The sequence below is a fragment of the Carcharodon carcharias genome, chromosome 17, assembly GCF_017639515.1.
Source record: "Carcharodon carcharias isolate sCarCar2 chromosome 17, sCarCar2.pri, whole genome shotgun sequence".
NCBI classification, from domain to species: Eukaryota; Metazoa; Chordata; class Chondrichthyes; order Lamniformes; family Lamnidae; genus Carcharodon; species Carcharodon carcharias.
In genome coordinates this window covers 110,914,418-110,928,946 of record NC_054483.1, presented here as the reverse complement: position 1 = coordinate 110,928,946, position 14,529 = coordinate 110,914,418, and the positions used below count along the sequence as shown (strand labels likewise).

Below are 14,529 nucleotides of genomic sequence, written 5' to 3'. Positions count from 1 at the left end.
GACATGCTATTTGATATGAACCGCCAGTCTTTGGGAAATACGGCCTACATACCCCACATCACACAGGCACTGAAATTCATATACCACATTACTCATTTGTGTGACAGACAGAAGGTCTTTTTGGCTTGACATCAGCATCCTCTTCGTGGTGAATACCACCGTATTGTTACTGCATAGGTGCTAACTTCACCTGTTGCTCAAATGTTTGCGATACCTTGCCCTTCCAGAGTAATCCGAGGTAGACTGGGCCCTTTTTAGTGCCGAAAGTGATGGCCTTAGACCTGTTCATGGGTTTACGAGATATACAGTGTGAAATGATCTGATCAGGGTAGCCATTATCCCGGAGGATGGCTTTGATACGTCCATACTTCAGCATCAAGCTTACATCGGTGAGCAGAAAATTCACCTTTGAAAATGGAGCAGGCAAATGAACTCCCTTTCCTTGACGCACTAGTTAAGAAATCTGCTGGGGGGGGTTCTCTACCACAGTCTACTACAAACCTACCTTCACTGGTTGATGCACGTGTTGAGATTCTTACAGTTCTACACCTATAAGATTGGCCTTATCAGCAGCCTCATAAATTCGGTCTGAGCCATTTGCTCACCATGCAAGCTTGTTACTGAAATAGGAGCGACAAAGACATCCTATGGAATAGTGGCTTCCCTGATCAGGTCATCTCACACTGTACATCACACAAACTCATGAACAAGCCTAAGGCTGTCACTGTCAGCCCTGAAAAGGGCCCAGTCTACCTCAGACTACCCTGGAAGGGCAAGGTATAGCAAAAGTTTGAGCAACAGGTGAAGTTAGCTGTTTCACACTGCTACTACGCAGCAGCAACACGAATGATATTCACTACTAACAGGATGCTGCTGTCAAGCCAAAAAGACGCTCTGTCTATCACACAAATGAGTAATGTGGTATATGAATTTCAGTGCCAGTGTGATGCTAGGTATGCAGGCCGTACCTCCCAAAGGCTGATGGGTCTTATCGAACAGCATGTCCTTTCTGCTGTTCACAATGGATAAGGTACAGATCGTACCCAACAAGCCCGTGCTTGCCAAACTCAAAACACAGTGCCCATCATTGGATGTGATTCTACGATTGGACAATGCTTGCTAAATAATTCTCAGTGTGCTAAGAATTACGCTGTCAACAAATTTAAGATTGTCTGTCGGGCTCACAATGTGGCACAATTGCGTGTACTGGAAGCTACATATATTAATACACAGGGCCCTGTTCTTTACAGACAGAAAGAACATGTACGCACATTATGTCTCTTTCAGCTAAACAAAATAAGTGACAACCATCCACTGGTTCATTCCTCAGGCCTTGACCAATCAGAGTAAAGCTACCTGGTTTAATTTTTTTTTAAATGCTTGGCAGTTAACTGTCAATCACCATCAACTGGTGCATTCTCCATGGCAAAACCTCTACCAATCAGCATCAACTTGCCAACCAATCAGCACTCTCTTCTCATACAGTATAAATTCGTTGTTTCCCTTACATTGGGGTTCTTGCAAATTGTCCTGATGAGTGGAAGATAAAAAGCTTTGACAAAAAGGTCTCTTCTTTCAGCAACATAGGATATTAATGAAACAGGCTTTTATGTTGGTCTGGCAGCAACATGGTCACTGCAGCCGGCTTTTAATCTCCAAATCTTTTTAAATCGAATTTAACTTCTCAAACTCCAATCATGAGGTTTTAAATCAAGTTGCCTAGATTATTAATCCATTAACGTAATGACTATGCTACCGTAGTCCTGGCACTTGTACAGGATTTCTGGGAGAGGGCAGGTTAGAACAGATTTTATTGGAATGGTTGATGGGAAGCAGTGAGGGTGGCCTGCGGAAAAAAAAACTGGACGCATATCAGTGGGATCAAATGCTGAGTCTTTGGTTTGAAAAAAGGGATTGTGAAATGACTTTTTGCCTCTCTTTGGGGTAGTCAGCAGGAGAACATGGGATTAAAATGAGAAGCTTGTTTTGAAATAGGTTTTACAGGGGTCTTGGCAGGGTTAATCAGAAGCTCTGAAGGAGCCACTTGAGCATTTTGTATATGCATATAAACATATGTTTGATCTTAATTCTCCATTTTGACGTGTGCCTAACATCAGTTATGAAACAGCATGGGATTGAAGAGTTAAATCATCCGTGCAGTTCCCAGCAAAGAAACCCTTTTATGCATCTAAGACCCAAGATCCAAGTGGAACACTTGCTCCAGATATTCATGTTCCTCATTTTGTGACCTCCTCTCTCAGACATTGTCAATTTCTTTCCTAAGGATGCAAACTCACGCTGGGATTGTCTGAAATTTTAACACAGCAACACCTAGCTCTAAATGACTGTAGGGGGGTGGGTGGGGGGGTGGGGGGGTGGGGGTGAGTTTTTTTCAATTTGGGACTGGTTTGGACTAAATGATTGAAATGTCTGGATTAGAGATTGGAATCTGTCCATGCAGTGCACACTAATCCTCAACAAAGCATCACATTTTCTGGAAAAGTTACAAATTTACTTTCAATAAGGTGCTGCCTGAGTGACACTGTTCAGGCAATGTCATGCAGGGTCATATTACAGAATGGCTACACAACAGAGGCTATCATTTAAGGAATATTTCTCGGACTGGAAGACAGTAGGAAGTGGTGTCTCACAGGAGTCCATGCTGAAACCACCATTATTTTCCACATACATAAATGATCTGGAATCAAAATTTGGAGTTCTTGTGTCACAATGTGCGGATGATACTGAATTAGCGGGTGTAGCTAAGAGGGAGAAGGGATACAGTGAAAAGGCCACTGGGCAGGAAGAGTTAGAGTGGGAAGAGGCTTAGGTAGAGAATGAATACCAGCATAGACCTGTTGGGCAAATGGCGTGTATCTGTGCTGTAGGCTTGATGTAACAACATAACGTCACAGTTTATGGGACTTTGCCATGAGAAAATTGGTTGCTGCATTTGCCTACGATTCAAAAGTACTCCAAAGTCTGTGAAGCACGTTAAGAAATCCTGCAGACGTGAAAAGCATTGCATAAAGTCAAATTCATTCTCTTTGAGCGAGCTAATTGGCTACCTGGTGTGAGAAGTTGGCTGACTTTATCTTGTCCTTGTCTGTTTGTGTGTTATTACCTTCAGTGCATTAAGAGGATAGTATTAACAATCAATAACCAGTGTGTGATCCAAATATGAACACTTATTTTTCTAAATAAGGACTTTCAAAAAAAACTCTCCATGCCTCGTCTTATTAATGAAGCAATGATATATATAGTACTATATTTATTTTTTCACAGTAGCCATTTCCAACAAGATGTTGAGAGATACAGTTGAATTTAGACAATTACTACTGAACATTGCCAGACTTCAAAAGGCCTCAGGCCCTCTATGACATGCAATGGATGCCAGGGCTTTCATGCTATAATGCACTGCATGCCGTTACAACACAAGCAAACTTTTTATTTTCTGTTTGATATGTGTTTACATAATTGTTCAGCCTGTTTCCAATCTTTTTGGCTGAGGTGTGATTCCCTTATTTTACTGTGGCATTGCCTTTCCTCAATGCTTCCTAACTACCACAAGTTACACACTCTCTATAGCTGAAAGTGTAGGGAGCCAATTTTACTGCTACCATGACCTTTCCCAATGCAGCTCTGGAATTAGTTACATGGAGGTTGTCTGGCCAATTGCTCCACTGTTTTATAACCCCTCCACACCCCAACCTGTCTCAAAGAATATTTGGGAGTTCCTCCAGGTGTGCAGGACAACATTCCTCCCTTAAAAAATACCATCACAAACATCTCATTCATCTCATCGCTGTTCAGTGGCTTTGCTGGTAATAAAATGGCTAGCACCATTGCCTACAAAACCAGAACCACTTTGGGACATTGCGGGCAATGGTAAAGTGCTATTTGAGTGCAAGTCTATTTATTGTATGCTTGGGAGCTCCCCACAGAGACTCCCAATTCAGCATGTGGAAATGGAAGAAAGCTATCTTTCACTGACAATTTCAAAAGCGTCACTCATAGAAAAACTAAAACAAAACATGTGAAGAACACATCTGGAAATGATTCACCAAATGTTGACATTTAGCAATCCTAATACGTAATAAACATCTCAATAACTTCCATCTTTTGCTTCGGAATTTTAAAATCACATACTCAGTATTGATAAACCTATAGTACTTATGGAACAAATAGTATTTTTTTAAAGAAACCACATCCCCAATTTTTGAAGGTTTGAGTTTATATACAAATAAAGCCTATTTTACCACCCAGCAGCATCCATTTATCTGTTCCTTACTTGTAAGGTGACTAGTGACTAGTTCTCAGGTGCTTCCCTATGCTGTTCTTGAACTGACCACAAAGGATGGGAGCAACTTGTGGTAAATGTTTTTGATGTTGCTCTCCTTTCTCCTTTCCTCTCTCCCTATGTTTTGTGCCTCCCTTTGAAGGTGTATCTCAGATTGGGATCTTAATTATAAGAGGGATATGTAACTCTGGGCATGACCCTATGCACTACCTTTCCAAAACCATAGCACATAAATACCTCAACATCTTGTAGCTCTGTACTAGTCCCAATGGAAATGTCCTAGTGAAACCATGAACACATTCTTAATAGAAAAATTGGAGAGAAGCTTCAGAAGGATCTGCAGCACAAAAAGTTTCCATGCATGGGAAGGCAAATAGAATGTCGGCCTTAATTGCAAGGGGAATGGAGTATAAAAGGAGGCGAGCCTCGCTACAACTGTGCAGGGTTTTGGTGAGACCACACCTAGAGAACATGCATTGGATACAGTTCAGAGGAGGTTCATCGGGCTGATCCCTGGGATGGAAGGGCCATCTTATGAGGAAACATTGAGCAGGTTGGGCTTCTACTATTGGAGTTTGGAAGAATGAGAGGTGCTCTTATTGAAATGTATAAGTTTCTGAGCAGATAATTCCCCTTGAGGGGCAATTTACAACTAGGGGGCATAGTTTCCAAATAAGGGGTTTCCCTTTTAAGATGGAGGTGAAGAGGAATGTCAACTCTCGTCATGAATCTCTACCCCAGTGCGCTGTGGAGGCCAAGTCATTGAATATATTCAAGGCTGAGAAAGGGAGATTCTTGAACAATAGAAGAGTCAAGGGCTATGGGAATGGGTTGAAAAGCAGGTTTGAGGCCAAGATCAGATTTGCCACGATCTTATTGATTGGTGGAGCATGCTCGAGGAACGAAATGGCCTATTTTTGCTCCTATTTCTTATGTCCTAATGCCTGTGGGTATCAATCCATCTCTTTTATTCAGCAGTTAATTAATCCATGTAGAAAGTTTAGATTTCATGCCAACATGCCAGCTAATTGAGCCTGTGTTATAGGTTTGCACAGTAGTCTTTAATTCAGAGAACCAGCTAGACAATTTCTAGAGAACTCCCTGTCTTCCTCTGAAAATAAGGGCTTTGTGAGGCCGAAAGATCCTCAACAAAAGTTTCCTCCTGTTATGCATTAGTAATTCTTGATTAACTAGCTTGTAGTTCAGAAAAGGAAGGTTTTTTTTTTTCTCCTGGCCCGTAATTTCTAATCTTTCAGGCGGGATGAATGAATACAGATACACAATACCTGGGGAAAAGGACAATATCAACGACGGCAGAGAGACAAACCAAGTAAATTAGCAGAAGGAACAGCCTTTAGCTTTAATGCACATCACTTATCATCCGATGTGCTCATTCATGTCATTGGCACTGATGAAAGTTCTGGGACACTTATCTGTCAGAAAATTACCATCAGCAAAGCTGGAACAATAGTGACTTCTGTCCCTTTGACAAGATAAAAAAAAAATGCTATGATGCTCTTTGATGGCAGTACTCATTTAACCGGGATGGAGGTGGGGGGGATGCAAAACAGAGGTCTCCAGATGTCAACAGTGGCATACATTTACTTAGTCTTTAGTGCAATCCAGCCAGCTTTTGTCCTGGTCTTTGGCATGCCCTCTATTCCTTTGATATTATTCTTAACAAGGCAGTTGAAAGGCATTGAGTTTTTTTTTTACATAAATGACGAGCAGAGACACTACAAAGGAGTCTTACTTGCGGATGTGTGTACAGTGGGCGTAGATCCTCAGTTTGTCCCGTATCACTCGCCCGGGCCTAGGTTTCCTCTGTAGACCTGCCACTTGAACAGTGAGGACTTTGGTTCCCACCAACCGTTTGTAAAGGAGAGAAAGCCAATAGTCCTGCAAGGAATTCAAGAAAAGAGGTTTTCTGTTAATTTTTGGAACTGACATCAATTGGGAGTGGGCGAAGAAAATGGAGAAAGGATCGCTAAAATGTGACAGTAACACAAGATGACACAGTCAATGACTCAACACACATGCCTTATATTCACAAACTTAGTGGGTGTACAGCCCCTTGGTTTTGATTATACTCTTACATCCTGCCCCCACCCCACCCCCTTTCTTACTTTCCAAGGAGGGTGATTGCAGGCATCTCCAAGTTTCCTGGAACATTACACAGCCATTAGAGGATCCCAAGGGAGGACAATCTACATTTTGAATCCTTTCCTCCCCCATCCCATTCCTGAGCCATCTCACAAACCCTCAATGCTCCTCTATGTGCCCATTGTAGCAAAGCTTAGCTACTGAAATCACTTCAAGCAGCATTGAAGGAGGTGTCAGACTGAACTCTGTCGACTGGCAATTAGATAGAGAATAACTTGATGTGAGACAGTCAAAGAAAACTTCATCTCGTCCCTCTGGGATTGATGGTTGGCAGGAATTCTAAAGGGAAAAGCAATGTGCTGATTTATTGTGACATCCCATTCCACTGCAGTTAATTGGATTCACTCGGTTTACATAGTCAGGTTAACTTGATAGCTCCATGGAATTAGGCTCCATCAGAATGCAGCCAGTATAGCAGGTAAAACACCATTAGCAAATGGAATATGACATAAAGAGTGAGGCAACTCATCAAATGCTGTTAATGATTATAAATTACATTGTGATAAGAAACACCTGACCTCAGAGTGGGAAAGAATGGACAATCAAAGCCAGTACAACAGTTGTCTGTGCACATTGGTAGATGAACCTCTCTCAGTATTGATTCCTGCATTGACAGCCTTATGTGACCTGAGGGACAATTTTTACTGCACATTTGTTCCTCCGTGCCTGTCTCAGAAGAGTTTCTTTAGGCCAATGCAGTAAATGACATATGGAGACGTAGCATCTCACTCACCTGCATTCACAAAACAAAGAAAGCTTAGTGACACAGCCCTACAGGCTGCCTAGGGGTACATTATAGTTGACAAACTAGCACCAGTTCCTCTGTCATTTTTAAAGCTCATCCCCTCTTCCCATGCTCTGGCTTTCCTGCTATAGGAACTGTACATCTTATCCAACCCAAAGAACCAGTATTCTGGTACTGAGTCACAGGACCAGAGATGGTTGACCTGTTGGTTTTTACCTGGTTGCTGGCATCCCCTGAGGCTGGACAGCTGACAGTAATGGAGGGGAGGGGGGAACGATGAACAAAACAGCAAAAAAGGAACATTTTTGAGGTGGCCTTGCTGAGTAGGGGGTCAAATCCGAAGTCTCTTTATTTTGAATTTCTATTTGCGAGATGAGACCAGTCAATTTAAATTGGCTTTGTGCCTCTAGGTTGAGGTAGAATCCACATTCTGCAGGCGTCAGTAGGGAATAAAACTAGATTCATATGGTCAATGCGGTTAACCAATAGAGAACACCTAGGCAGAATATTCTGTGTCTTGATTTCTTCCCTACACCCATCCCATTGGTTCGACAGTTCCATCTACTTGCCCCAATTTGTTACATACTGTTTCGTGTGAAGCTACGAGTGTTGATCTCACCAGTAGCACACCATGATAATGATCTGCAGAGTTATCAACTATTGATTGGCTGGGGACAGCTTTCTGAGAGGCCATGGGCTGCTTGGTTATCAGATACACTGATTCTGAGGGATAAATTGGCTGTTCCTCAGTTCTTCTGGGTTTGTCAAGATAGAGATGAATAATTAAGAACTCAGTGATTAGGTGAACCTCACTTGCAAATCTTATGTTATGGAGTTGGGCCAGGTTTAGTGTTATTAACTTGGTTAATGAAGTGTTGCATCTTTTGTTATTTTTGGATGCAATTAAGCATAAGTTAGAAATCTGTAACCAAGTGAAATCTACTGTATTGACTTTGTGCTATAGTTTAACCCTTACTTGTAACAAATTGTCATTTATTAATTAAATTCCAGGGGCTGAAAGAATGTTTATTCTTCCAAAAATGAAGAGAACACATGCGTGTTCATTCAGTTATCTACTGTAGTAAAAAGAATTTCCGTTTTCCCCAGACACTTGTGTTCAGTTAGGAAGGTGATCTTTAGTGCTGTAGATCGAACATAAATTGTTAAAAAAAATGTAACAGGGGGCTTTGAAAGGAGGGAGGAGTCGGAGGGATCTGGGAGGGAGTTTTGGAGCATCAGGGACATTGAGGCATTTTCATTCTCATGAAAGCTGATTGGTCGATTTGTAGCCGTGTCACTTAATTGCATATCTGACGCCAAGGCCTAATTCAACAACACAGGAAGCAACCACCCTAATACAATGCACTTTTCCAAAAGAGATGCATTAGCATAGGAAAGTTAAAAACGATCAATTCTATGGCCACATGACCTTGGCCAATTCATTATTTTGAAGTGCTAACAATGCACAGGTATTTTGTACGCTCGCTGATTCCTCCACTGAATCTATAAACATCTTTAAACGGCTGTATCTAATCAGCAGCCTATCCTATCTCATCCTGTGTGAAAAGTGGGGTCTTAATTAAACACTTACAATGTCGGGCATGATTTTCTGGGGCATTTTTCATTATACAAAGTCCTTGGGTAGCTCTGCACTGCCCCTTCATTGAGCCTGATTGCTGAATTAGAGCATAGTTTGCACTGCAGGACTTCACTTATTTTGGCTCATTTTAACAACCTGTTGTATGGTTTCCTGTTAACCCTTGCCATCCAGCGGATTAGTTTACTTATCTAGGTGTGCGTTTTCCCCCCATGGACCTGCCAGATTGCCAGCAGCCCTTCTCAGTTTTGACGAGCAGGAACTGACTTGGTGGTAAATGTGGGGGCAACCATGTCAATCATGGGGGGGACAACATTGTCAGTCATGGGGGGGGGGCAACCACGTCAATCATGGGGGGGGCAACCATGTCAATCATGGGGGGGGGGCAACCATGTCAATCATGGGGGGACAACCATGTCAATCATGGGGGGGGCAAACATGTCAATCATGGGGGGCAACTATGTCAATCATTGGGGGGGGGACAACCATGACAATCAATGGGGGGGAAACCATGTCATTCATGGGGGGGCAACCATGTCAATCATGGGGGGGGGGGAACAACCATGTCAATCATGGGGGGGAAACCATGTCAATCATGGGGGGGGCAACCTTGTCAATCATGGGGGGGGCAACCATGTCAATCATGGGGTGCAACCATGTTAATCATGGGGGGGCAACCATGTTAATCATGGGGGGGAGCAACCATGTCAATCATAGGGGGGCAACCATGTCAATCATGGGGGGGGCAACCATGTCAATCATGGGGGGGGGAACAACCATGTCAGTCATGGGGGGGAAACCATGTCAATCATGGGGGGGTGCAACCATGTCAATCATGGGGGGCAACCATGTTAATCATGGGGGGGCAACCATGTCAATCATGGGGGGGCAACCATGTCAATCATGGGGGGGGGCAACCATGTCAATCATGGGGGGGGGGGGGGGTAACCATGTCAATCATGGTGGGGGCAACCATGTCACTCGTCACTATTCCAGCTTTTGGAAGGCTAACAGGACTGTCTGTGGAACTAGGTTCGCGCCAACTAAAGGCACCTTATTTAAAGTATCACAGCATCTTTACGGTGCAGAAGGAGGCTCACCCATGAACATAAGACATAGGAGCAAAAATTAGGCCATTCAGCCCATCGAGTCTGCTCCGCCATTCAATCATGGCTGACAAGTTTCTCAACCCCATTCTCCTACCTTCTCCCCGTAACCTTTGATCCCCTTACCAATCAAGAACCTAGCTACCTCGGTCTTAAATACACTCAATGACCGGCCTCCACAGACTTCTGTGGCAATGAATTCCATAGATTCCCCACTCTCTGGCTAAAGAAGTTTCTCCTCATCTCTGTTCTAAAAGGTCTTCCCTTTACTCTGAGGCTGTGCCCTCGGGTCCTAGTCTCTCCTACTAATGGAAACATCTTCCCCACGTCCACTCTATCCAGGCCTTTCAGTATTCTGTAAGTTTCAATCAGTGTAACATGGAGCCAAGAAGATGTAAGGTGGTCAGCAATGAGTTTACAGACAGGTATAATTCCATTAGGTAGAAAGAATCAAGAAAAATAGGGAAGGGAAACAAAAGATGTGCAAAGGGAAACAGAGCCTGCAGAAATAAACTTTTGTCCTTGGGATGTGGGTGACATTGGCAAGGCTGAATTTACTGCCCTGAGAAGGTGGCAATGGACCTTCTCCTTGGGCAGCTTTTGTTATTACAACCATGTGACTTCCCTAGGCCACTTCGGTAGGCTTTAAGGGTCAAACCCCGCTCCCCCCCTGCCCCGGTCTACATTTAAGCTGGCAGAACTTAGCCCATTTATTTCCCTGAATGGCACCATTAAATCAGTCAGGTTTTTACAATAACGCTGCACGGTCACTGGTCCTGACTGAGTCACAAATGTACAGATTTATTGAGCTCAGTTACACAACTTGCCACAGTGAAATGGCAACAATTATTTGTCAATGAAGGGCTTTTAGGTGGCTGTTTCTGGTAGTTTAGGAGCAGTAATTATGGGCAGAATCTTCTGCCTGTCGGGGGGGGTTGGTGGGGAGCAGAGCCGATCGCCACCCGCAATCGGCTGCGTGCCACCATTTTATGTGGTTGGGCCGATTAAGGCCCGCCCAGCGTGACGTGCGCCCGGAAGCGCTCAGCGCTACTGTGTGGGCGGTGGGGGGGTGGTGGGGGGAGGAGGGAGAGTCGGGGACTGCGCTCTTTTGCACTCATGTGCACGAAAGAGCACAGAAATCTCCCTGAGGCATGGAGAAATACTCAGCAGCTTTGGACGCATCAGTGAAGAGAGGAGCAGAGTTTGGGTTTCAGGTCAATGACCTTCCATCAGAATCAGTCATGGATCCGAATCGTTAACCCATGTAGGCCTTGGTTTGTCTCTATGCTAGACTAAGCAAAATATTAGCTACCGCATTAATCCGGGGAAGTTAATTACTTTACTTAGTCATTAAGGCGGGGTTTGAAGTTAAATGAAGTTAAGTGAATTCTGATTGTACCTGTCACTCTGTTTGATCGGACCTACGTTGTCACTGGGTCATTATTGCTGCTCAAAGTCCGGGAATTCTTTGCCTAACCCCATTGTGGGATCATCATCACCACAAAGATTTCAGTGGTTTGAGGAGAAGGGAAATGGATCGCTATGATTTAATATATTTAGAATTCATAGTATTAGTTCCGTACCAATTCTATTTTTGGCAAAATGGATGACAAATGTTTTATTATTAGTCTCCTTCTGTCTGATAGTTGAGGTATATTCATGGACTATGCAATAGGTGCACACCTTGCAGTCATGAGTGAGGAAATTAAATTGTAATTCACGTGCAGGTCAATGGCCCAAGCATAAGATCTGTGGATAATGCATAAGGCCATGGTTTTTATTAAGTGTAAAGGAGAGAACTATCTCTCTTGTTCATTAGCCAATACAGTACGATCACATGAAGCAGACCCAGGCAATGATTCATATAGACACAGGTGGTTTTTATTTATGTCATTCTGTGAGAATCTGCTCAATCAGTTCATTCAAACTCTGAAGTCCAGTGATTGCTGCAGGAGTTAACCCTATAACTGAACGTACTATGTCCAATTTACCAAGAACTCAATGACTCACCATGTTACTGTGAGCAACATTCAAAGCACACTCAGCTTCACATTCTCACGTTCTAACATTTTATTGGCAAATTAAGAAAAGAACCTGTTGTTTGCAATAAATTAGGTCACTGTTGTGCCTTTTAATGTAGCAAACTTGAGACAATGCTTGACCCAGACCTCCCTGTCGCTTGCCATTTTAACACTCCACCCTGCTCTCATGCCCACATATCTATCCTTGGCTTGCTGCAATGTTCCAGTGAAGCTCAACGCAAACTGGAGGAACAGCACCTCATCTTCCGACTAGGCACTCTACAGCCTTCCGGACTCAATATTGAATTCAACAACTTTAGATCCTGAACTCTCTCCTCCATCTCCACCCCCTTTCCAATCCCACCCCCCCCAACCTTTTTCTTCAGTAATTTATATAGATTTTTCTTTTCCCACCTATTTCCATTATTTTTAAATGTATTTCCATCCATTGTTTTATCTCTGCCTTTTAGCCTTTTTCGATTCCTTCACCCCACCCCCACTAGGGCTATCTGTACCTTGCTTGTCCTGCTTTCTACCCTTAATTAGCACATTCCTTAGATAATATCACCACCTTCAACACCTCTTTGTCCTTTTGCCTGTGACATCTTTTGGTTATCTCCACCTATCACTGGCCCTCTATCCAGCTCTACCTGTCCCACCCCCCCTTAAACCAGCTTATATTTCACCTCTCTTCTATTTTTACTTAGTTCTGCTGAAGAGTCATTCGGACTCGAAACGTTAACTGTGTCCCTCTCCACAGATGATGCCAGACCTGCTGAGTTTTTCTAGGTATTTTTATTTTTGTTTTGAGTCAATGCTTGTTTGGTAGCACTCTTGCACCTGGGTCAGAAGATCTTGGTTCAAGTATTTCTCCCAAACCCTGAATTCACCCTCATCATCTTTCCAGTTTCACTTCCATCTCACATTCTCCCATCTCCAAGGTCAGCTGCCTTCTTCACATGACTCACCACTTGCTCCTTGACTTCATTCGCACCAAACCTCTCACCATTCTATCTCCCTTCCTGGGCCATGCTAGGTGACATTGTAAATGGCTCCTGCTCCCCAGCTACTGTCCCTCTCACCTTCACAGCTACAGTAATCAGCTTATTCCTCAAACATCAAACCTTAATCCTGCTGTCTTTGCAAGCTATCATTCCATCACCAACTTCGATTTCCTCTCCAAAAATCACTGTCATGTTGTCACCTCTCAAATTCATGTCCCGCTTTCCTGCAACTCTGTGTTTGAATCTCTCCAATAAAGTTACTGTCCCCACCACAAGCTGAAATTGTAGCTTCCATTGATTGATTTCAAGGCCTCTAATCGTTGGTCTAATTTGAAGGTAATGAATTGATGAGGTCACTTCAGTAACAAAGTCACGTCAACAGTGTCCAGTTTTCTGATTGGTCTAAAGTACAGCCTGGTGTTCAGCTGATCAGAAATTGATTTAAGCATAGCTATCTTGTAAAACAGGAGAATGAAAACAGATCAGAAGGTTCTATATGTCGGTAAAAATAATACTTCATTTGGCATACGAAGTAAACATTAAGCAATAAAGCTACTCTTGAAATTTGAAGTATACAGTACAGGTTTGTTTCTGACACATAATATTTGAGCTGAAATCATTATATTAAAGAAACGGATAACCACGGGGAAGTCAGAATATCCAGGAACTGCCATGGGACAATTTCAGTTCAAGCAGATACCAAAGTGAAATTCGGCAGTTGCTGGAAGCCTGAAATAAAAACAGAAAATACCGGAAATATTCAGCAGGTGGACTGGCCGCATCTGTGGAGAGAGAAAAACAGAGATAATGGGCAGCGTTTATTTGTCCGGTGTGTGGGGGTGGGACCCGCTGACTGACGGGTAAAATGACGCACAGTTGTGTCCCGACATTACCGTGCGTCATTCCAATCCTCCACTCAGCGGCTGCGCAGCCGCCGACCGGTCAAGGGCCTGTTAAGGCCCGTGGATTAACCACTTAACCAATCTGACAGAGCTGCCTGTCCAACCTTGAGGTGGGAGGGGGAGCAACCCAAGCGCCCTCCGCATTTATCATAAAAACCTCACCCACAGGCAGGATGAGGTTTCGCGAAGGGTTTATTAAAACGAGAAATATTTTTTAAACATTTCATTAACGTGTCCGAGCTCATCTCGTTGAGGGGGACATGTGTAAATGACCTTTAACTTTCTTTATTGAAACTGAATTTAATTTCCCTGATGCAGCTCAGCTCTGTGCCTCAGGGAGATCATTCAGCGCTCCATTGTGCACATGGGTGAAGTGTCTGCTCACCCTCCTCCCCCTCCCCCATGCGTCCCCCGCCCCCCCCCCAAAACAGGCAGCACTGCCGCTCGCGTATCACGCTGGGCGAGCTGATCCCGCACACCAAGGGCAAAATTCTGCCCCAGGTCTCTCTCCACAGACCTTGTCAGGCCTGTTGAACATACCCACCAGGTCCTGTTTTTATTCCAGTTCGCGCACCTGTTGTTGGATGTCATCGTTGGGTGTCAGCCATGGCTTCGTGGGTGACACCCTTGACTCTGAGTCACAAGGTTCTGGATTCCACTCCTGCAGTTGAGCACAAAGGCCAAGGCTAAC

The 14,529-nt window shown here is 43.7% G+C and overlaps 1 protein-coding gene across 1 annotated transcript in view; it reads right to left on the bottom strand.

Moving 5' to 3' along the window:
* The window catches only part of hpse2 (heparanase 2), a 521,818-nt gene that overhangs the window by 42,900 nt on the left and 464,389 nt on the right, over window positions 1–14,529 (bottom strand). The window contains exon 10 of the mRNA XM_041209324.1: window positions 6,054–6,199. Within this exon, the coding sequence (XP_041065258.1) occupies window positions 6,054–6,199 (146 nt within the window). The remainder of the gene's footprint in view (window positions 1–6,053; window positions 6,200–14,529) is intronic.